This window comes from Vanessa cardui, chromosome 5 (genome assembly GCF_905220365.1).
Source record: "Vanessa cardui chromosome 5, ilVanCard2.1, whole genome shotgun sequence".
Lineage (NCBI taxonomy): Eukaryota > Metazoa > Arthropoda > Insecta > Lepidoptera > Nymphalidae > Vanessa > Vanessa cardui.
Window position 1 is genome coordinate 9,258,087 of NC_061127.1, and position 24,807 is coordinate 9,282,893.

Consider the following 24,807-nt stretch of genomic DNA (forward strand, 5'->3'; position numbering starts at 1 on the left):
GATTAGCCGGAACAAACAGACAGATAGACAGACAGACAGACAGACAAAAATTCTAAAAATGTTAATTTGTTATATGTACCATGTATACCTACAAATGCAGTTAGTAAAGAGTAGTTATTTTAATATTACAAACAGACACTCCAATTTTATTAAATGTATGGATGTATTGACAAAACCGTTAACTATTTTCCTCAGTTTGTAATACCAAATTAAATTTATTTATAAACTAATGATGACCATTAATGTCTTTGTTAAAAACAAATATAAAAGTAGAAAAATGTTGGATGTTAAGACTTATTTTAATAATGATATTTTGAGGGTAATGCAAAAGAGATCGTAAACGGAGTGGAGTTTCCACTCCATTTGGAGTAAGTAACTAAAGTAAGCAAGATTACAATATTGTCAAGATATATTGTTGTAATATAAATAAAGTCTCATTGTCTGCTGTCCTTGAATTTTCAATAATTATTATGGCTGGAAAGAATGTTGATTGTAAGGACATCAGACTGAGTAATATGGAAGAAGAAGAGATGCTGCGCCAACCCCAAATAAAATGGAAATAAGGGAAATAACGAATTTGACCTAAAATAACCTTTTACATTTCCAATTATTAATGAAATTCTTTTTAAAGACTACATCTTTGCAGCATTTTGAGCATTACACCTTACTTATTGTTATTGTCTTTTTATGCAATAGACAAGCATATAGGCCACCTGATGGTAAGTGGTCACCATTGCCCTTATATATTAACTATTCCTTACATTTCCAATACGCGACCAACCTTGGGAACGAAGATGATATGTCCCGTGTGCCAGTAGCTACACTGGCTCACTCACTCTTCAAATCGGAGCACAACAATACCAAGTACGGTTATTTAGCGTTAGAATACCTGACGAGTGGGTGGTACTTACCCAGACGGACTTGCACAAAGCCCAAACACCCAGTAAAACTACGTCTCTACTAGTGACCAAAAGTTTTTTTTTTGCCAGGCGATTTTAATATTACATACAGACACTTCAATTTTAAAATAAAACACTTTCTATCGATGCTCAGTAGTAATATATTGAATATGACACAATTAAAAACAAACAAAATAAATCGTTTCTTGTTAACATAATTAAAATAATGAAATTTTTGTTCTTATCACTAGTAAAGAAATAATAGCAATAGAGAACAAATAAAAATAAGTTGAATTAAATTAATCCTGGGCCTCTGGCTGCGTTGGTGGTTCTGTTGTCGTTTCTGTTTCTTGGCCAAATGTATAAATTGCTATACCCTCCTTCTTAGGATCCCATATGAATTCTCCCCAAAAACACAATGCCAGCCATAATATAAGACAGCATATTATAAGGCTGCCAATTGAATATTTAACCTGAAATTATACATGAAGCGGAAAGTATTATTTTCATTATATATTATCCCAGTAAATCATTGACCTCCAGTTTTTGAAACGTTGATCTAAGACATTAAGTTATTTGGCTTCAATCTCAATAAATTGATCGCATATAATATGATCGGCTGAGCTCATCCTACCTTCAAAACATTCCCTTTGAAGTAAAATTGACTTTGGTCAGCGTTTCAGGAATCAATTGATTATTATGTATTTGGTTATGAACTACATGACGTTAGGTCATGAGTTACATGACGTAAAGGTTCATCATGAACATATTAATACAAGGGCATAAACTACTTCTTTTTACTCTAAGGTTCTAGCTTGCTTTTCGGTTTAGTGGTTTAGCCGTGTCATATACACATTATTTTCGCATAACAGTCCTTGTACTATTTTGATCCGAGTCGTAGTATCGAGCCGATAGTAGATGGCCCAATAGTTAAAATGCGTGCATCTTAACCTATAATTGCGGGTTCAAACCCAGGCAAGCACCACTAAATATTAATGTGCTGAATTTGTGTTTATAATTCGTCTCGTGCTCGGCGGTGAAAGAAAACATCGTGAAGAATTAGATACATATCTAATTACATCAAAATTGTGCCACATGTGTATTCCACGAACCCGCATTGGAACAGCGTGGTGGAATATGTCTCCAACCCTCTCCTCAAAGGGAGGCCTTAGCCCAGCCGTGGGAAATTTACAGGTTGTTGTTGTACCTACTATTTTATACTAGAGCTAAAATTAAAATTATTTGTTATGTATAACGTGATATATTTACTACATAAATGTAATTTACCATTCGTTTTATTGGTACTTTTCCTGTGTAATGGCAGAAATACGCTGGAGTATAAAGAAACGGAGTAGTGAAACCCATCGACGTACCGATGCCCACAGCCACTGCACCCAAATACACATTCTTGTGCCAATTCCCACCAGCGGATTCTAGAGCCTATAGCAACAAAATAAAAGTACATCGTCAAAATTAACCAATCAATTATAAATAATTATTATTAATTTAATTGAATTCATTAAACACTATTGTAAACTCTAATTATAGTAATTTTTAATTCTATAATAAATAGGCGGACTGGCAAGTCCTTTTATTTCCAACACGTAGGCCTGTCCTTTTTGCCTGAGACGAGATGGCCCAGTGGTTAGAACGCGTGCATCTTAACCGATGATTGCGGGTTCAAACCCAGGCAAGCACCACTGATTCATGTGCTTCATTTGTCTTTATAATTCATCTCGTGCTCAGTGGTGAAGAAAAACATCGTGAGGAAACCTGCATGTGACAAATTTCATAGAAATTCTGCCACGTGTGTATTTCATCAACCCGCATTGGAACAGCGTGGTGGAATATGTTCCAAACCTTCTCCTCAAAGGGAGAGGAGGCCTTTAGCCCAGCAGTGGGAATTTACAGGCTGTTGTTGTTGTAACTCTGGCTTACATTACAAACTAGAGTTCAATAATCCTAAGTTTACCATAGGAATAATTGTTGAGCAGGTGGTACCTCTCAAAACTTACGCTTAGCTAGGTCGCCAGAGACCGAATGAAGATAAAAGAGACCAACAGACGATATATAATCCTCCTGCCCTTATTCCAACAGACGATAACGATGTACTTTTTAATATTACAAACCACAGTACTAACCATGTTCAGCACAAACGGTAAAAAAACACAACAGGCCGCAACTCCAGACATTATATTCGCAAGTAGAATGGATATTAAGCATACTACGAAAATTGATGTATTCCAAGATAGGTTGGTGATACACTGTCCATATTCTGACGTCACCAAATTATTGAGAGAACTAACGCGAATCGCGGAATTCAAGGCAATACCACCACCTGCAATGAAAATAAATTACTAGCTATATACAATTTTGATAATAGAGTTTTGGTGATCCAGTAAGTAATTCATAATCTTTCCTTTTAAAACATTACTTGATAATAAGCATTTCTTATCTTTGTAACACTAATTCGGGTACGCAAAATATTAATGAAACATCAATTTAATAAATCAATTCTACAGTGAATCAGGTATTTACCAATTAGTATAATGTACCCATATATGGTATTCTTATCCACAAAACGCCACCACAATATAGCAGACTCCGGCTTAAGAACGCCAAGTTCTGTTCTATCTGAAAAAGTTGATCAAGAGTTATAAATAATATAATCGGATAAATCATACTTTTCTGGAATTTACACGTTAAAAACATTAACCAAAACATCTACAAATAAAATATGTAAGAAGTATATTTCGTCCAACTTACTTCTAGCAGTCATATATTTCCAAAACGTTATTGATCTGGGCAGAACATGTAGACCTACTACAAACATTGCAGCGACTGTGGCGTCCTTAATTCTAAAATGTTATAAAATTTATATTATTTTCTATAATTAAACTGACTTAACACCATTTAATATTACAAAATTTCTTACAATGGTACTTGTGGTACCACCGTCCTGAACGAAGACCAGCCCATATTCAACCAAACACTCCAACGAAAGAAACACACGGCCAAGAAAGCTATATAGCAGAACAATGATAGCTGAAAAACATACGAAAATACAATACATTATAATATAATCGATATTTCTTCAACACATTGTTGGTTATCGATCTTCGCCACCTATCTTTGCCTCTAACAAGAATGTATATAAAAAAACACCATAAACCTTCTCGCTGACTCCTTATATTATTGTACACAATTAAAACACAAAATCTATTATTTTGTTTTCACCGATGGCGGTATCTTAGTTTTAAGACAATTTTAAAGAAAAAAATTTCGTATGTGTAAAAGCTACGATTTGAATTGGTATACGTCCATGTGGTTCTAAACCAGCGAAAATCGAGGAGAGTCAAAATAATAAAAACCTTTTCATGGCTCTGCTGTGGAGGCAAAGCATTTTTGTGATTTAATAACAAGTTTCTCATTTCAGTCATACTGTTCCCGCTCATTGGTTTTCCAATAATCCTGTAAGAAATATTAAGCTTTTAATACAACAAAATATGAATATACGGGTAAGACATATCACGTAGAATTAACGAATTAAAACAACATTTTTTTTTAGTTCAGAAAATGTTAGGAGCAGATTTGGGGGGAAGGGTGTTAGCAGAGTTAAAGACTTTCTGTCCTCTCAAGGGTAGATTTGATTTAATTGAGCGGTATGCAAGATCCAAAATCTCAGCCTGAATTTATTCTTTTATTGTCCTGTTTGCAATTCTCGAACATATAATTTGGTTAGCGCTATATTAGTACGTGTATAAATAACATTATTTACCGATTAACAAGCAACATATGGTATAAGAAGTTGAATAAAAACATCGCAAAAGCCACTGGAAAAGCGAAACAAGTATACTGTAGATAATTAAAAATATCTGCGTACTCGGCGTTATTACCCGGATTCCTGCAAATAAACAAATATTACACGATTTTTGATCTAACGATAAGCTACAGAGACGTCTGTCCATCTATCTATTTTAACTAAAGTTAAATAATGATAATCGATTTGTATTTAAAAATGATGGTTTATAGTTCACGTTAAATATCTTCATGAGAAATAAATCATAAATCTTTTATCACTAATATTTTCCATGTCCGACATTTTTATTTTAAGATCGAACCAATTTCATCAGCTTTTGATCACTGATAAAATAATTGTGTTGTTTATTAAAAATGAGACGTATACTTTAATTATAATTCTGAAGAATACAAACGTGGACCAAATAGCTCGCATTGCTATAGTCGTTAAGGCGGCATGTAAAATCGCGGTACTGCCTGAAAATAAATCTCATTAGAACAATTCACTGAATTTAAAAATAAACAATTAATTGATAATATAATCTATTCCAGAGAAATAAATTGTTATAAAGAAATCGCTGTAAAAGGTTCAGACACAATACTATTCCAAAACTTACTGATGTGAGTGATAAAGAGAAATAAATTTTTGCGAAGCCGTAACTAAAAAAAAAGATGATAAAAGAATTCGACTAATTAAATTGAATCAATTCAATGTCTTAGTTGTTTTTGGCAAATGAGATATAAACCAAAATTTTCTATCCTTTCACCCCACTTAAATTATTTATTCTTATGTATTATAATATCATAATGAGCTAAATACCGATTTCTAAAATAAAAAGGGACGGATACAAATTTTTAAAACCAAATACTTAATGCTCATCTACAGTTTAAAATAAAGCAATATTTCACCCTGTAAGACTATTCGAAATTTTATCAAGTAGATTCCATTTTAACCTTGGGTGACTTAAGCTAGGCATACAATTATAATATTTTAATATATATAAAAATCATCATGAGTATTAAGGATTGAATTAATAAAAATAGATTTTACCAATAGATGATGCTGTTTGTACTGAATTTAAAACAATATATCGCATGACATCGTAATCTGGTTCTGTTGCTCTATACCTGGACGTAGAACTCTACAACATTTACAGAAACACAAAAATACAAAATTGCGTTCCAAAACATATAAAATCATAAAAATATCCAGAATCCTGCTTGCAATATTTTTGTAAAGTAATAGGCCAATTTACCTGTAAACTTATATATGCCGGTGTCAAAAACTGAGTTATTGTCGAAGTGATTATTAATCTATTTGATATTATTGAGAGGAAAAAGGCAGCTGTGCTAGCTTTTAAAATCATCCTGAAAATGCAAACAAAATTTTTTTTATAGTACTGAAAAATAACTAACAAATAAAAAAAAATTATTGTATTATCATTTGAAGAGTTTTGATTGGATTTAAATAAAAATAATAATGTCTTTCACCACCTTCTCTATCTGTATACGTTTTTATAATCGGCCATAGCCAGAGTCCTCATATACAAACAACAGCCACAGATACAAAAATAAAAATCGATATATTTTTTTATTCGATTAGGCTTTTACGAGAACCTTTCAATAGTCATTTAACAAAAAATTTTAAGTTTGGAATTTAGATTCTAACGAGAAGGACCAGCAAAAAACTAAGTAGTTACTGAAATTAAATATAATCATATGTGTTTATATATATCCTGAAAGTTTTAGCAATACGTCCTTTTATGATCTTTATAATCTTGTAAGACCAAGTGTAGAATAAACTAACTTCAGATTTAAAAAATGGCATACGAGTTTCCACTAAGCTCTTTAAAAAAAATTGCTGGCAAGTTCTAGATTCTGCCCTCCAGCCTGCCCGTGACTTTGAGTTGAGAATATACGAAAAACTATTCGACTTGACAAATTTATACGTAACAATTAACCTTTTTCCAGAAAATTGACAAGCGTCACCAGAACAAAGTAACGACAGGATAATACGTCGATCGAGACCACATCCGTTCACCAATAAATGCAACATACCACCTAGTATATGTAAACCTATATTATCCTGGAAAAAAATTACAAACAGTTACTTTGGCTCTAATATTTTTATAGAAATCGTTGAATTTTAAATATATCACTATTTTTTTACCATACCAAAAATAATCTATCTTGGTGGTAGGGCTTTGTGCGAGCCCGTTTGGTAGGTAGGTACCACCCACTGATCAGTTATTCTACCGCCAAATAACAATACTCATTATTGTTGTGTTCCGGTTTGAAGGGTGAGTGAGCCAGTGTAAATACAGGCACAAGTGACATAACATCTTAGTTCACAAGGTTGGTGGCACATAGACGATGTAAGGAATAATTAATATTTCTTTCAGCTTCACTGTCTATGGTTGATGGTGACCACTTACCATCAGGTAACCCATATGCTCGTCCACCAACATATACCATAAAAAGTCTATTTTTACGCCTTTATGTTCTGTGGAATGTGTGAGAATATTGTTACTACTTGATGCAAACATAACATATACTCTCTACCAATGTGTGTATAATATAAACATCGTAATTTAGTACTATTAAAAACTTAAAATATTTGGGATATTATTATTATCTCATAAAAGTATATTACTCGGGACGCAAAGCTAAATGCCTTTAATTTGTGCTGAGATTATTTCGTCACTGCCACTATGGAGAAGATACGAATGTAATTGATTGATACGTTCTACAGATCAAAATTAAAACCAGTGGTTATGATACTGACATTAAAGTAACATTTGCATGTATCCACTGTAGACATGACTCCAGCCATCGGTAGCAGAAACATCGGTATGAAACCCGTAACAGGAACATTAACTGGCTGTAGCAGGAAGAAACAAAACATCCAAATCCAGAGACATCTAACCGTAATATCATGCTGGAATAAAAGTATTATAAGTGAAATCAATATACATATATGTGTGAGAATACACACTACTTAATAATAAGTTTATTCACACAATACTTGAAAAAATATGAAAATTTGGCGTATTGGAAAGGAATAGGGAATATTTCTTTGTTTGTTTGTTAGTGCCAATGTCTATTGATGGGCAGTGGTGATCATTTATCATCAGGTGGTTTATTTATTTAATTATAACAAAAACAGCCTATGAATTTCCCACTGCTGGACTAAGACATTCTCTCCCTTTGAGGAGGTTTGGAACATATTCCACAACGCTTTTCCAATGCGGATTGGTGGAATGCACATGTGGCAGAATTTCTATGAATTTAGACACATGCAAGTATCCTCACGATGACTTCCTTCACCACCGAGCACGAGATTAATTATGAACACAAATTAAGCACATGAAAGTGGTGCTTGCTTGGGTTTGAGACAGAATTTGGGCCATCTCGGCTCATTTAATAATAAAAAAACGTATGTTGTGTACATTTTATCGAACACACTGAAGTTATTCGCTTTGTTCTTCGTTATCACGAGGCGTGAAATGAATTAAATCTTCGGTGCTCCGTCCACTATGTCTTATCTTTGATTTTAACATATAATATGTAATATTTATACAAAGACACTAAATTATTGTACATCTCTTGGTACTAGCAGTCCTTAATATACCATTTACTGTATCAATTAAAATAGTTTAAAAAATATTTTAATATTTTTGGTATTCAATTGCTCAGGCTGTGATATGTTATTAACTACGTTTTATGACAAAGAATGTATTACCTTCCCTTTTTCCGGTTGCCAAGCCAACAGAATAATTGGTATAAGACAGCCAAAGATTCCTCTAAAATGTATCAAGGCAATATTCTTAAATCTCGGACCTAATCCCTTCACAGGCTTACGTGGGTCCTTTCTCGCACTAGTTTAGGATAAATTAATAAATATATAAAAGCAACAAAACGAATAACAATAATACTATTAAATGAAATACTTACAATTGTGATGTTATTCTGAAACATTTAAAAATGATAGTTGATCTTATGTTTTAAAAATAAATAGTTACAAATTTATTCCAAAATATCACACATATTAAAATTTACTTACGCTCCCATTTTTTTTATTCACGAGTTTGTAAATAACATAATTATTATTATTACTTAATAAATAATAATAGAAGCACTTTTCAACCAACTATTAAATGTTATTTTCATATAAATACGTCAATGTTTAAATTTAGAACAATGTTAAAACTAGTTCTTAAGAATGAGGTTTTATATTAATATTTTTTATGTCACAACAAGATGCAATCACAAATGTATATCGCGTCAAAAAATACACTAAAGCCTTACAGTAACACAAATGCGTGTAATTTAATGGCATGACATCTCATCAATATTAATTGATAACTTATATTTAAATATTTTTGTAAAAGAGTCTTCTCTCTTCCTGTTTTACCGACGTCATAGTTTGATCGACAAAGATTTTTACAATAAGCAACAGACACATTAAAGAAAAAATCATTAAAGTAGTCAATAGGTATGAATAGTAAGATTTTGTTTATCAAAAAACTACATATTTTTTTAATCTGATCAATCATGGCAACAATTTATCACTGATAAAATCCTTTGGTGGTAATCTAAATATCACTTACTTATTTGTGATGTTTTAAATACATATTAATTGGAACCCTTTCATGATTTCGAAATAAGAAACGAATTACACAAATGGCAGTATTTATTCAAGGAAATGTAACAGTCAAAAATTTCCATGACACAAGTCACATATAGTTCATAAATTCGAAAATCACTTTTCTCGACGTTTAATTCTTTCGTGGCTACTATGCATATAATATCCAGTACATCAAATGGAGCGAAACACTATCGCTGTTATCACTTATCGATATGCTTCAGGGGGGGAAACCCGGGGAGTCGTTAATCAGACTGGCGTCGTCCGTCTATAGGGATCGGTGCCTACGGCACGGTCATGGCGAGGTGGTTTGTCTTCAATGACTGTTCTTGCCCCAGCACCGAATGTTACCATTTCCTCTTCACGAGATGGTGGAGGCTCAACTGCTGAAGTATCCAAAAACCTCCCACTTGCAACCGAGGCCTGAGATTGAAATATCGAAGCGCTCCTTAGACCGCTTAAGGTATTTGCACTTTGTGGGACCTCTTTGAACTCCTCGAAGTAATTGTCACAAGCTGTCGGTCGTGGCGCTGCTGGAAATCCATAGAGAGTAGACGAGGATAGATCTTTAAGTGACGCTGAACTTAAATTTATTCGCCTATTTTTATGTATTGAACAATGTGGCATTTCATCGCCATCGTAAACAAAGCGCCGCCGTTCACGTGGCGTAGCCGCCGATGATCCGGATGGAGGATAAGTATCTCTTTTCATCATACGCCTTTCTAATAGAGTTGAATCTCTTTCTCTAAAGTCAGAAAAGGCATACTCTCGATCCCACGCTCGGCAATCGGCTTTTGCCTTCTCTGTCAATTCTGTGATCCAATCTTTTTGGTACCATTGTAAAAAAAGAAATATAGCCGAGGTACCGGCTAGCTCCGCTGCAACGAAGCCACTTAGGTATAGTCCAAACGAGTAACCGTAACTGTACGACATCCGAGGCGTATCAAAGAATGTCATGTAGCGCAGTTTGTGGCCCACTTGGGATTTAAATACGGATATGTACATGACGATTCCAGTCAACATTATGAGACCTGAAATACAGAAATGTCAAATGTTAATTCATAGAATTTTGTTTGAGAATTCATTTTAATATGAGACGTAAAAGAGAAAAATAAAAATGATATTTAAAGCAAGTAACAAAAACGGAAATTCAACATTTACTGGAACTGTTTTATAATTATTTTTTTAATAATACTAGAAAGGCTATTAAATGTGTACCTTTCGTTATCGCAAAGCGATACAAACGTTAAATCTCGATGTAGTTTTTATTTCCAAATTTATTTTAATTTCGAAGTAACGCATTATAAAGTGGGACATACAAATATTTATTTACTTATTTATTTATAACTTTCAGCCTTCGACGAATTCTATTCAGTGAATTCTTAATTATAATCACTACATAGTATGAAACAAAGTCGCTTTCTCTGTCCCTATATTCGTATGTATATTAAATCTTTAAATTTACGAAACGGATTTTGGTGGGTTTTTTTTTTATAGTAGATAGAGTGATTCAAGAGGAGGGTTTATAATAATACATGCACAATACAGTAGAGAATGACAGAAGAAACTGTGAACAGTGCAAGACACAGTATATTTAGTATCAGTATTGCACCCGTGCGAAGCCGGGGCGGGTAGCTAGAATTATATAATTGATTTATTTCATTGTTATATCTGAATTGTAATGAAAAGTATCCTAGACACTGTAAAGTAGCATCACTTTACACATAAGACACTAGTAATTCATCTCGAATCTCGAGGGACGTTCCATAAATGTATTTTGGAAGAAAAGAGAAATGTTATCATTCAACTCACCAGATATAATAAAAAGGACGCCAGCGATAAATGTACAAAGTCTTCGCCCTTTTACGCAATGTCCGAGCACGCAACACAGTCCTCCAACCGCCTGTGTAAAAACTGCTAGTAATAAGGGCACCGCTGACCGAGTCACTACATCTGAAAGCGAATAAAAATTACGTAAATTCTAAAAATGTTTTTGTTTTTAGATTTTTAAATATACCACGAAAAATGTAAAAAAAGACGAAAAATCAAATGGTTTTTAGTTTCAAGCCCGATATCTTAATAATCATCAAGGTATACAAAGCGTATGTGCAAAACGTATAGAATCTAAGTTGTAGAATGTAAATGAAGAAAGAAAAAAGTATTTTTTCTTTACAGCAAAATGTATTTGAGTAACTTGAATTTTACAATGTAACGAAATCATAAGAAAACCTGACAAATTTCAAAATTCACTAAAAAATCTTTTGAATGATCGCAAAGTTTCTCAGAAGGGCCACTAGTTTAAATTCATCAGACTTTTATTGGTATAATAATGACTGTACTAAATATAAGCGTCTGCTTCAAATTTGTTATTATAGCGTGTATAGATAGCGATTATAGAATATAATAAGAGACGTCAAAAACAATAATGCCTTCAATTAATCTCCTGTACTTAATGCTCTCTAGCTAATGAGATGAAATGTGATTAATTCCTCTCTGCTTAATTTCCTCAGACGTCTTATCGAATTGATAAGAAATATATTATATAAATCGTTCCGAAATATTTTTTACAAAGCTGTCACACTTTTGAACGAGTACTAATTGTTTTCATATAGATATTTCCTTAGTAAATTTTATCTTATATGTTTTAAATTTTGTTTAAAATAAAAGATTAAAATATAGTGTACATTTTAATCAACAATATTATAGACATCACAATAGTTATTATTTAAAGTTACCATTTGGCAAACTAGCATTCTTAAACATAATGTACTCGACGACGTATAACATAAATTGATAAGTAATGGATGAGCTTATTATTAAAAATTTGATAATAATTCTGTATGTATGTTACTTCATGAGAAATAATTTACCGAAATGATCGTAACCAAAATCGAAATAGAGGTTTTCTTAATAAGAAAAAAAAGTATAGATTAAGACAATCTACGAAATCTTCAGGCAAATTTATTTCATATCGATTGAGTCGATGGTAGTTAAATGCCATTAGTGTGCTATAAGACGCACTTTAAGAACCAATGTTGTCAGTTCTTAATTTCCATGTTTTAATTATTCACATAATTGTTAAACAAAATAAAAACCTCTAACTAGAAGCAGCCTACATTTTATTGCGGTACGTTAGGCTATTTATAATTATGTAATAAATTATTATTATTAAACATTGAAGAAATTTCCAATGAATTAATTATATTAGTCGAGACTTACATGGTATTGCATTTGTGGAGTCACTCAAATCCGGCGCATATTGAGATAGTGGGAAGTATGGTATATCTAGACATCGAAATTCCGTACTGCCAGCTGAAAATAAAAAAATAAAACATAATTAAACATACTTGTGAAAGAATTACAGCTTTTTTCGATCCTTAAAAATAATTTAATAGACTTAGAACTATTATAATATGTTTTTTCAGTTGTTATTAATTTATTTTAAATACATTTGTTACATAAATAACTCTGAAGTGCTCTAATGAAATTAATTTTATGAAACATAGGAAGCAAAGGCACGGAAGTGTAAACACTGCCAATTTCCAGACTCGGAACTGTTACTGAGAATTTCTCGACAAAAAAAACCAACGACTTTTTTGAAGACGGTTTAACTCTGAAGCATATATCAACATGTAGTGCAAAGTTTACAGATGTATAACTGTCTTTATAATAATGTTTCTAGATGTTTCTAGGCAGCTAAGTAAAAAGAATACGGGCCAGTAACAAATGCCGTGACAGCAACGGAAACATCATAGCACGTATGAATGTAATGCATGGGGCCGCCCGTGGACAGGACAATGGGGTTCCCTAGTGGGGAAGCGTCCGTATTGTGGAGAAGTCACGGCCGGAAGTCACGCCTGCCATTGTCAACTTATACAATTTCATTTATATAATTTTTCTTCTATATTTGAAAAATATTTTTTTTGTCAACGTATTTGTGACTTCAGATAAAAATTCTAAATGAATCTTGATATGTTACCGATGGCTGTTAGTTTTCATTGCAATACTTGACTTAAGTTTTCAATGGAAGAAAATATTTTTCAACTTCTCTTATCCAGAGGCAGAATATTATATTTCAATGAACTTGAGTTTCTTGCCGATTTTTCTCGGTAGAATCTACCTTCCGAACCGGTAGTAGCTTCACTTCATTGTAAAATGACGATTTGAAAGTGCTAGTAAAAACCTACTTGAAGTTTATTTTGATTTGATTTGATTTGAACTCATTAATAGTAACTTTACCATTTACATCTTATGGTATTAATGTCAATAAACGATGGTGACTTTCCATCGAGGTATTTATTTCTTGTTTAAATACTATTTATTTATGAACGGTGGCAGCATTTCTTTTCTTTCAAATGTAACGGGGAAATGCTGCCACCATTCCACGCGTTCAAGATTTTTATAGTAACAAATTTTATTTTATATTTGTATTTATTTAAGCATTTAATGTTGTTTATTATTTTGTTAATAAAGTTACATTAGATTTATTAATATTGATTGCGCGCCTTGGGGGTAAGAGTTACTCATATCGATTGCAGAGACGGCAATTAATTGTGTGACACCTCTTATGCCGCTCTACTCCCTAATGTGAACGTAACGTGCAAGTTATGTACTTCGCGTATATAATTACTGTATAAAAATTTTATATTTTTATTGAATTTACTAAATATTTATTTATTATTTTTCTATTTACTAAATCCATGTTTTTACACGATACATATGCGAAACTAACATGTTTTTTTTTTCATTTTAGCCAGTCTCTCTAGACAAACCGGCATACTTTAAATAAATTATAAATTATATACATTTATTTAATTTTCTCTGGAATGGCTGGACCGATTTTGACGGGAATTTCGCTGGCAGATAACTGATACAACTTTTTTGTTAAATTCAATCGCACACACAGTCGCGGGCAAAGCTAGCTAATCATTAAATTCAATGTTTTTATATCAAGCACCTATTGTAATATAGACAGCCATACAGTTAAGTTACAATAATAATTATAAATTAAAAAAAAAATAACTTACGATCTGTATGACAAATACGCCAAAGTCCAGAAACTGTGTGTTTTGCAACGAGCTCGTGTTTGCCTGTGCCATTGAAAGCTGGATTCAGCATGTTTTCTTGTGTGTGGAGCCAGTTATTTGTCGTCACTGCTACTATGATAGCAATGACTGCGGTTCCAGCGGACAGAGGAGTCAGCAACCATAGACAGGCTACCGATGAGTCTATCTGTGCTACTAGCGTCGGCGACGGAGGCGTGGGTCTGGAATAATTACAATAAATACTACAACAACAACAACACCAGTCTGTAAATTCCTACTTCTGTGCTAAAGGCTTCCTCTCCCTTTGAGGAGAAGGTTGGGAACCTATTCCACCACGGTGTTCCAGTGCGGGTTAGTGGAATACACATGTGGCAGAATTTTTATGAAATTTGTCACATGCAGGTTTCCTCACGATGTTTTCCTTCACCGCTGAGCACGAGATGAATTATAAAGACAAATTAAGCACATGAATCAGCGGTGCTTGCCTAGGTTTGAACCCGCAATCATCGATTAAGATGCACGCGTTCTAACCACTGGGCCATCTCGACTCAATAAATACTAAATTCGTGTCAATATGACATACTCTGATCAAATATATCCTTAACTCGACTAATGCGAAAGTACCACGTTTATTGAATAAATTGTATTGAGTGTCTTTTTAATACTATTGATATTACTTCATTACACACACATTATATTTTTTAGACACAAAATGCTAATTACTAATTAATTTGTTTTGCTGGTACGTTTGATAATTTTACATTCTGATTTACAGTCTGTAAATACACAATGCAAATTGAAGCTTATAAAACTATATTTTTTATTTATCTTTGAAGAAAGTTTTGGTACAAGAGATTTATGTTTTCATTTATATTTTTAAAATGACACCAGCAAAATGCTAATTTCCAATCAATGAATTGTTTTGCTGGTACATTTAATAATAAACTGTAATGCGAAGGAAGCTTATAAAATTATGCATGTTTTTTTTTTTTATCTTTGAAGGGACTTTTGGTATAAGACATCTATATTTTGATGTAGCATAAATACTTTTTTCAATTAGAAGATGTTTGTAGGTGTCTGTACCTGGGAGGGCGGCGGCTAGCGATGGCGCCGCTGAGCGTAGGAGCTGGCTGCGCGCGGGCTCCACGCGGGAGCGACGCATGCACGCATTGCGCGCCGCCGCCCCACATCCCTTCCCTCCTTTTCACTGGAAATAACAGAGAATAATTTAAATAAATAAATATCATTCAATTCGTCTTTGGAGCTCTCTTCCACTAGAAGCAAGACGTGCACCAACTATTACTTCTTTTAAAAAAATGATAAAAGAGCACTATCTTGCTTCATGAAGAAATACTGCAATTTAATATTTATTTATTATGTAAATATCTATAGTATGTAAATGTATATATTTATAATGTCTATGTATATTATATTATTATATAATTATATATCTGTGGAATATTTATTTATGTATCGTATATATATATATATATATATATATATATATATATATATATATATATATATACACCCCTGCCTTCCTATCTCTCTCCTCTACCAAAGGTTGCCTGGAAGAGATCGCTGTTTTAGCGATAAGGCCGCCTATTGTACATTTTTCTTTTCTTTGTTTTTGTTTTACTCCTATTATTATTGTTTATATTGGTGTGCAATAAGGAGTATAAAAATAAATAAATAAATATCATTAGTATCGTAAGAATAAAGAAAATATAAGAAATAATAAGAAAAATTGGCTCGCTCTCAAACAAATGAAAAATTAATGTAAGCATATAAAATAGTTTCTTTGTGTCACTAAGATTATTCAAATGTAATGCATACAATGAATTACATGAATAAATAATGTTATCACATTAATGGTATCATAAGAGTATGAATAATATTTATTAAAATACGGAAAATTTGCCTTTGACATGAAACCCGTATCTATTTTCAAATATGTCATGAATATTATATAAATATGCATATTAACACTAAATATGCATAGTAGTGTTTGATAAGAAATTTTAATTGACATTTGACCGAGCTTATGCCATGGTGATCAATGATCTATGCAAGTACTATCTGTGATGCACAAGCACAGTTATTTGCGTAAACAAGGTGCCAATCTCGTTAATCTCATTCCAATCCGATGTTAGAGCACAAAGAGACAAGAAAATATATTAATTGCAAGATGATATAAATTATAATATTTAAAAATTATAACCTATGTACCGAAAATGTAACTTTTATGGCTAGAACTGGAATACGAAAATAGTTCTCTATACATCCGTTTTATGATAGACTTTAAACTAAGGTAGAAGAATATTTTAGGCATCAAAATTTTCATTTAAGAAACACTTGATGGTAGGGCTTTATGCAAGCCCGTCTGGGTAGGTACCACCCACTCATCAGATATTCTACCGCCAAATCACAGTACTCAGTATTGTTGTGTTCCGGTTTGAAGGGTGAGTGAGCCGGTGTAACTACAGGCACAAGGGACATAACATCTTAGTTCCAAAGGTTGGTGGCGCATTGACGATGTAAGGAATAGTTAATATTTCTTACAGCGTCATTGTCTATGGATGATGGTGACCACTTACCATCAGGTGGCCTATATGCTCGTCTGCCAACCTATACCATAAAAAAAAAACATTTATTTACTCTACTAATTTAATTTAATAAAAATAAAAAAGTTATCACTACGTAATATAAGTTTTGTAATTCAGAAACTTAAAACACGGTTATATACCTAAATAATATAGCCGATATATTATTTACTGAACTACATTTACTCGAAAAGCTAAGTTTCCACAGACATCGAAGAAAATTACATATTATTATGTTCTATATCGTGCGGGAAAGATAAACGACATATTGCTATCTCATGGGACCTGGTGACCGTCGAAACTCCGAATTTATGACTTCCTCGTGATTTAATCTTTGTTCTCTACGTGTTATATTATATGTGATATTGTAAGGGGAAATGGAAATGACTAATGAATATGAATATTAACTTTTTTGTCGAAGTTAATGTAATCTCAGTTAATTCTTATAAGTTGGAGTAATCATATTAAAGGTTATCCTTTGTAGATCTAAATTTAGACAGGGTTTGCTGCGAATTTAAATCTTTATTCAATACTTCTGCGCTTATTAAAGTTATTGATCTATGAAAATACGACAGCAAATTTGGCAGAAAACGAAAAAAGTAATCCAATTTGTTGTTTTTTCTTTGTTTTTAAGCGGATTTATGTGTACCTTATGATATTAGAAGTATATAAGTACCTATATTTAAAAATTCAATGTCAACCAAAAAAGATATCTGATCTTACCGTACTCTTCAAATATACCTTACTATATTATATCATGCCATAGTGTAAATGTTAATCGTTTTCGGAACACTCAATATTAAAAATAAATACAATAATATTTTTAAGAAATAAGTGGACGACTTAGTATTTCTCACTCAGCTGTAGATAGTCAGTCCGAGTAAGAAAAGGTTCGTCATCTTAAGATCTATTTTCGCAGTATGAGTGATAATCTGCTATACTGATTGAGAATAATATACTGCGTCGCAATGATTTGATGATTAGATTCAAAGGGCACTAAGAATTTAAAACTTGATAAAGGAAAACAAGCGTGAGGAGAGCGCCGAGATGGCCCAGCGGTTAGAACGTGGGCATCTTAACCGATGATTGCGGGTTTAAGCCCAGGTAACGACCGCTTAATACTCATATGCTTAATTTGTGTTTATAATTCATCTCGTGCTCGGCGGTGAAGGAAAACATCTAGTCTAGTTTCATAGAAATTCTGATACACGTGTATTCCACCAACCCGCATTAAACAGCGTGGATGAATATGTTTCAAACCTTCTCCTCAAAGGCAGAGAAGGCCGTAATCCAGCAGTGGGAAATTTACAGGCTATTGTTGTTGTTGTTGTTGTTTGTTGTAAAGGAATTAATTTGAAAACCTACGAAGGTTTTCTTACTCTGACTGTACCTATATAGTACACGTTGTAACTAATACCCGGAACTATAATTGCTTTTATAAAGGTTTTTTCGTGTTCTATTTTTAAAATAATTAAAGTCTATAAGGTCGTTATTTTAACTTGAAGTAAGTAATAAAAATCATAAGCATAGACTTAGTAATTGGAGCCGACAGTAATTACATTTCAATGGCTACGAATAACAAAATGAAAATATTTTAACGAGGTTACGTTTTGCTTTTGTTTTTTATTCTTTATTCAAATGTACGAGATAAGAATATCAATATTCTTCGTTTGATAGATAATAAACATATCCCAATGATTAAAACGTAAAACATAAGTTTATTTTGCTGTTACTACATAACTAGTATAATGAGAAGTACAATTGATTTTTCACGAGCTCAACCAATATCCACTAAATCGCATTGGAGCAGCGTGGCGGAATATGCTCCTGTGCATTTAAATATATTGTTTGAATAGTATTTTTAATATTATAATTAGCTAGTGCTATCAGGGCTTTAAGTTTATTTTAGATATAGATTGAGTGATACGCGGTGTGCAAAGTTCAATTAATACAACTCGAAATTTTTAGTATGAAGAAATTTTATATATCCGTTATCTTCCTATTTTTAATTAATAACGAGTATAAAATTATGATGAAACTAAATATCTATCAAAGCAATATAATCAACCGTAATGTATCTTACCGTGGCTGTGTTTTTCATACATTAATTGAAATATCCTGTAATATCTATAAAGCCAAATTTATATTAATCCCATGTCAAAAATATAAGAGACTGAAAGATGTATTAATTTATAGAAAATGCTTGATCTGTTAATGATATTGATAAGGCTTCGTATTTTGTAATAAATTAATTGAACAAAAAATATTTGTAATTAAATCAAAAGGTGGTTAATATAACTTATCTTCATAAAGATTTTATAGGTACCGCTGAATACTTTGTATAAATAAGTTTCCTACTTGAGCACGACAAGCATATGTAAGCAGTACACCATTCCCTCTAAAAAAGTGTTTCAGTGATTCAAAATTATCATCAACATGCGGATACATTTGTTTGTAAACAAATAAGTATTGGACATCATCACATACATTACTTTGATCTCATTAAGTATCTAAGGCAATTACGTTATGGAAAATAAGAAGTGAGGACGGTACCAAAACACCCAGACCCAAGATAACATAGAAAAGTAATGATTTTTTTCTACATTGAATCCACTGGAAATCGGACCCGGGCCCCCAGGATGGCGTACCCATAAAATCCGGTGTACCATGACCACGGAAATCATCGAAATTAATTAATACTATTTAAGATCATTCATCATTGAATTGTTTTTTTGTTTTGTTTTTTTTTGTTTTTTTGAATTTTTTCTATTCAAATTTTTTTATCAATTTCACAATCAAAATTTTTAGTTCTTTTTTCAGTTACCATTTGCATTTAGCATTTATTTGATTATATAAGCATTTAATATTAATTTAGTTATCACCTATAATTAAAGTGGCATTATAGTTTCGTGGGTATAGTTCTTGTTCTGTTAGTGCTTTTAATTAATAAGTCTTCACAGAAAGGACTTTCATTTCTGATGTTTGCGTAATACGAAATGCTCAAGAATTTAATTTTTATTTATTAAGTCTATTTGACTATAAAATATTCATTTCTGTGTTCTCAAATTGTAGAAAACTTAATTAGTGAGAGTAAAATTTATTGTCCTATTACAATTTATAATTTATTCGCTCATCTAGAAGAAAATTATGAAAATAATAAACATGCATTTTTTGTTAAAGTTCTTTGTTTAGATTTTTATATCCGTGTTATTTCTATTACGCAAAACAAATATAATAGTCCGGGAGGTAGCGTTGCATTTTGGGCAGTGATTTTACTCCGACTGTTTGCCTTCTTGAAATAAAACTAGTTATAACGGATTTGAATCGCGTATATTCATTATATTTGACATCCCGACGTTTCGAGCACTTTGCAGCGTTCGTGGTCGCGGGTAGACTGTGGTCTACTCTGTGACTGACTGTGACAGACTGCGGTGGTCGGATTGTCAAAAATAATGAATATACGCGATTCAAATCCGTTATAACTAGTTTTATTTCAATGTGTAATAATCGCGAAAATTTAAGACAACATTATGTTTGCCTTCTTTTTCTATTTATCTCGAAATACTTATATACTTATAACTGAATCAAGCGTCACCTGACGCACCCGATGTGAGTGTGGAATTGGAAAGTTGCAGAAGACTCTTTCACAGCCTCTTACACCGGCACCGCCTATTTGAGCAGCTGACTGTCGGTTCAGTTATTAGTCATATAAGATCAACTATCGACGTTGATATCAGCCGGCTCACTATGACTTTTGCATTTGCAACGCTACCTCCCGGACCATAAGTATTTTAACTGAAGATATTCAGTATGAGTAAACAAGACTATTGACATTCAAATATCGTAGTTTTGCGAAGACTATTTTAAAAAGAAAACCTGCGACTATCAAATCGAGCATTAGACGTTACCATTGAACTTATATCTATAAAATGGTGCTCGTAATCCCAATAACCATATACGTTACAGGATATGTGTAGTCATTGGATTTTATTATTGATACAATCGTATTCGGATGTAACATATTATGCCTAATTGAATATACTCTTAAATGAATGATTGGCTCTATGACGATGACATAATATATGATATATATGATAATTTAATTAATTTATTAATTCATAAATGTAAAAAGACCAATATTTAATCAATGTATTAATATTATTAGTGACTTAGATTGATAGATGTTCATTTGACTGAATCTGAAACAGTCAATCAGAGGCGTTGACCAATCGCAGAGAGACTACTTTGTCAGAGCTGAGCCCGAGTGGATAGCAGCAAGCACTGTTAATTGAGCGTTCAATGAGTTCAGAACTCATGAAACGTAGTAATAAATACGAATGAACAAAAGTTATCACAAGATTTAAATCGACCTAAGGTCCCTTCAATAGACATAATAAACGAGGGAAAAAATTAACACAGTAATTACACTAATTTTACATCAATATCTAGTTGAAATCTGTACTAATATGGCTACAATTTGCATAATAAAATATATGTTATATAAATTTTATGCAAGCCCATCTGAAAGACCACGCGTCACTTACTCTAGCACTACCACTTGCCATTAGGTAGCCCACTTGTCTACATATATTATAAATTAAGTCTAATATAAATCATCTGAAAGTAAATACGAGAAAAAAGGTCAATAAAAGTCGTCGCAATATTACATTTCAAACGAATTAGAGTTTAAATATTTGTTGAGATCCCTGAAACGAGTAACGGGGTCAACATATTGATTATTGATTTCAAGTAAAATACAAAGAGTACCTAATGTATTTGACAGATAAGAATTTCATTTGTTTTAAATCATTTTCAATTTCTTTTCAACGATACGCTGAATTTCTAACACATCTCTTATTATATATTATAATATATATAATTATTAATTCTTACGTATAAATGTAATCGTATTACAAAGAAGTTAATAAGCCGAGACGATTCAGAATTAGAAATTTTTTGATGAGCATCTTAACCGATGATGCATGTTCAGGACCAGGCAAGTACCACTAAATTATCATGTGTTTAATTTTTGTCTGTAATTCTTGTCCTATAGAACTTCGGGATCTGTTTTTGCCTTTTATATACATATGTACGTATAGCCAAGACAATACCAAGGAGGCAGTCAGTACAATTACATAGTTAACGCGTTCAATCAAAGATCCATCTTATCTTTATTTACAGACAATTTTATGTGTCGGAGTATATCTGGTGTCTTTGTATTGTGAAAGTTGATAACAATGAATTTAATTTGAAAAAGGAATTGTAAATTAAAAAATTCAAATAGTTAAATAAAAAACGAAATGTTTTAGATATAATAAACGCACATAATGTTATTAGATTTTATTTATACTTTGTTCATTGTAACTTATGTTATATTATTTTAAATATTTAAAAAAAAATCTCAAATATGTTCCATATTTAAACATGTCGAGTCTATTGGATTTTCGAAACGTATACTTAACAATAACAGATCGCATCAACGAGAACAGATTTAGACAATCGCTAGATTATTTAATAACAAGAAATCCAGCGCTGTCGTAATTAACGACTGCCAAGGTTTTGTCTGCCGTTAAATTGCGGGACACCAGTGCGATGTAATTGTAGATAAAAGACCTTAATTTATCTATCTATTTCTCTCCTATTGCCTTCGCCTTGATTACAGACGCGTAATTAAACTAAAAGCTAAAAGGTAAAGGAATTATATGAAAATTATCTACTGGTGATCTGTCACCTAAATATACGACTTAGTATATTAATATCTCTCATTATAATCCATCAAATATATCCGAGTGGATGTAGTATGTGAATCTAAACCAAAGTATGTGGGTGCAACTTCACACAACACCAAACATTTCTCATAATATGTTTGACGAGCTGTGGCCGCGACTTCGCGTGCGTTTAAATTTAACAGAAAAATAATTATGTGATATTAAGTCGTTGGAATGCAGCTTGACTTTATTAATATTTAATGTATAATTATAAAATAAAAGTAGACTAAGTTATTCAATATTACATCTGCTACTGCTACTACTATCTGCGAGCGAAAGTCGCATCAAAATGGAATTTAATCTCGTATGGATGGGATAAAATCTACAATATATTTATTTACTGATCTCAATTGCAACAGTATGGTGGATTGAACTCCAAACGTCTTTTTTAAGATAGGAAGTTATTGCCCATTAAGACATTGGTGCCTGTAACTTGTTTTATTTTCACAGTTGCATTTAATGATCGTAAATCATATTTAAGGGTTACCATTGACAATTCGCTATTTTTCGTTACCTAATTAATAATTTAGCAGTTTTGAAGTACCTAGAATACAAAATTAAATGTATAATTATAGCTTAAGAGCACATGTTGAAATAAAACCGTACATCTAGATTTTTATTAAAATTTGACCTATATTTTAATGAGGTATCTGAATTATTAAGCCCTTTGAAAATGTGGATTATGTTCGTATGCAATTCTTTCCTAATTAAAAAATAAATAACTGTTTATTTAAAAAAAAGTTTAATTACTGAAACTCCGATATATTACGTCTTAGATCTTATAATTGTCATCGAATTATCGCTTTATGATGAAAGAAGGCTTTTATACCGATTTACTGAAAAAAAATACCTTCAAAATGGTTGCTGTCTTGTAATAAGAATTTCCAAAGATATAAAATAAAAAAAAATAACATTTAAAAATAGAATACATCAGTAAGACACAAAAGCACGGACAAAACATATGTGGAGTTAGAAATTTAACAATGAATAAAACCTTTTCAGTCTGTAACGCCAAAAGGGACTTTTTACTATAAGCTCTTTTTGCTCGTCTGCTTTGCTCTCTCTTAATAACTATAATCAATTTAAGGACAGGCGATTAACGTTAATGTCAAGTGATTAGAACTATTTTAACATCACCAAAATGCACATTATGAACTACGATTATTTCATAAAAGGACCCAAATAACCAGGATTGAACGCAACTAGGTTAATGCGAATGTTAGTTCCAGCCGTGCGCGTCGACTTCCGTAGCGTAATACAAAGACCAGATTAAAAGCATAAAAGATAATGCGAACGGTTATTTGGATTTTCTTTATCCTTATCAGAGAACAAATTCGCTGAAATATATTCATTTTAATGTTATGTTTTACAAAACTTTTTTATGATCCCTATTAAACTTAGCGACTACATAATATTAAATTTATTCAAATTTCGCTCTGGAATTTCGAACATTTGATTTTTTTTCGCATTTTGAAAGAGCTGCGTTTTTAGTTTTTATTTTGTCATGGAATGCTGCTCGGCTATGAATAAATATCGGATAGAATTAAAAATCGTATATATCTCCTGGTTTGCAGTGAAATACCTTTATGTTGTTATTTGGTAAGTTTTTTCTTCTTAACTACTGGTTCATATTTCCATATAAATAACTAATTTGTATATGTTTACCCGTAGTGGTATCCACTCATATACGTATATACGTAAGTAACAATATTTAGGAAGTATCATATTGTAGTTTAAAATGCACTTTTATAATTTTGAAGATATAACTTCTAAGAAAAAAATGTTTTTAAATCGGCTGAAATTATACATAGGAGATATATAGATAGAATTTTTGGAGATATATATATATAACCCTTGTAATAAAAATAAAAGTAGATTATACATTTCATAATTATAATTTAAAAACAAAAATAAGACACGAATTATTTTTATATTTTTAATTTTAAATTTATTTCGTAATGAACTACGTTATTAAATTTTTATTAAACACAATTTTATTAACCGTCGGTCTTAATAGCTTCCACGAGGATGCCGAGAGAAGTGTCGGAC

General features: G+C 32.0%; 2 protein-coding genes across 3 annotated transcripts in view; both read right to left on the bottom strand.

Annotated features, from left to right (window-relative positions):
* Positions 1–1,049: 1,049 nt before the first annotated feature.
* LOC124529819 (protein I'm not dead yet-like) lies at positions 1,050–9,120 on the bottom strand. The gene is made up of 16 exons (XM_047103736.1): positions 9,116–9,120; positions 8,652–8,666; positions 8,440–8,575; positions 7,483–7,635; positions 6,659–6,783; positions 5,954–6,065; positions 5,749–5,839; positions 5,114–5,174; positions 4,678–4,803; positions 4,271–4,370; positions 3,835–3,944; positions 3,666–3,757; positions 3,438–3,533; positions 3,041–3,237; positions 2,187–2,339; positions 1,050–1,372 (listed from the first exon to the last, which is right to left on the bottom strand). The coding sequence occupies exons 1-16, from the start codon at positions 9,118–9,120 to the stop codon at positions 1,199–1,201; spliced, it is 1,746 nt and encodes a 581-aa protein (XP_046959692.1). The 3' UTR covers positions 1,050–1,198.
* A 269-nt stretch (positions 9,121–9,389) lies between these two features.
* LOC124530091 overlaps positions 9,390–24,807 on the bottom strand; it is an 89,203-nt gene continuing 73,785 nt past the window's right edge. For both annotated transcript variants that reach the window (XM_047104088.1, XM_047104089.1), the window contains exons 2-6: positions 15,471–15,594; positions 14,370–14,608; positions 12,562–12,654; positions 11,155–11,295; positions 9,390–10,373 (exon numbers count right to left, since the gene is read on the bottom strand). In XM_047104088.1, coding sequence (XP_046960044.1) covers positions 9,592–10,373; positions 11,155–11,295; positions 12,562–12,654; positions 14,370–14,608; positions 15,471–15,594 — 1,379 coding nt within the window. In that variant the 3' untranslated portion in view covers positions 9,390–9,591. The remainder of the gene's footprint in view (positions 10,374–11,154; positions 11,296–12,561; positions 12,655–14,369; positions 14,609–15,470; positions 15,595–24,807) is intronic.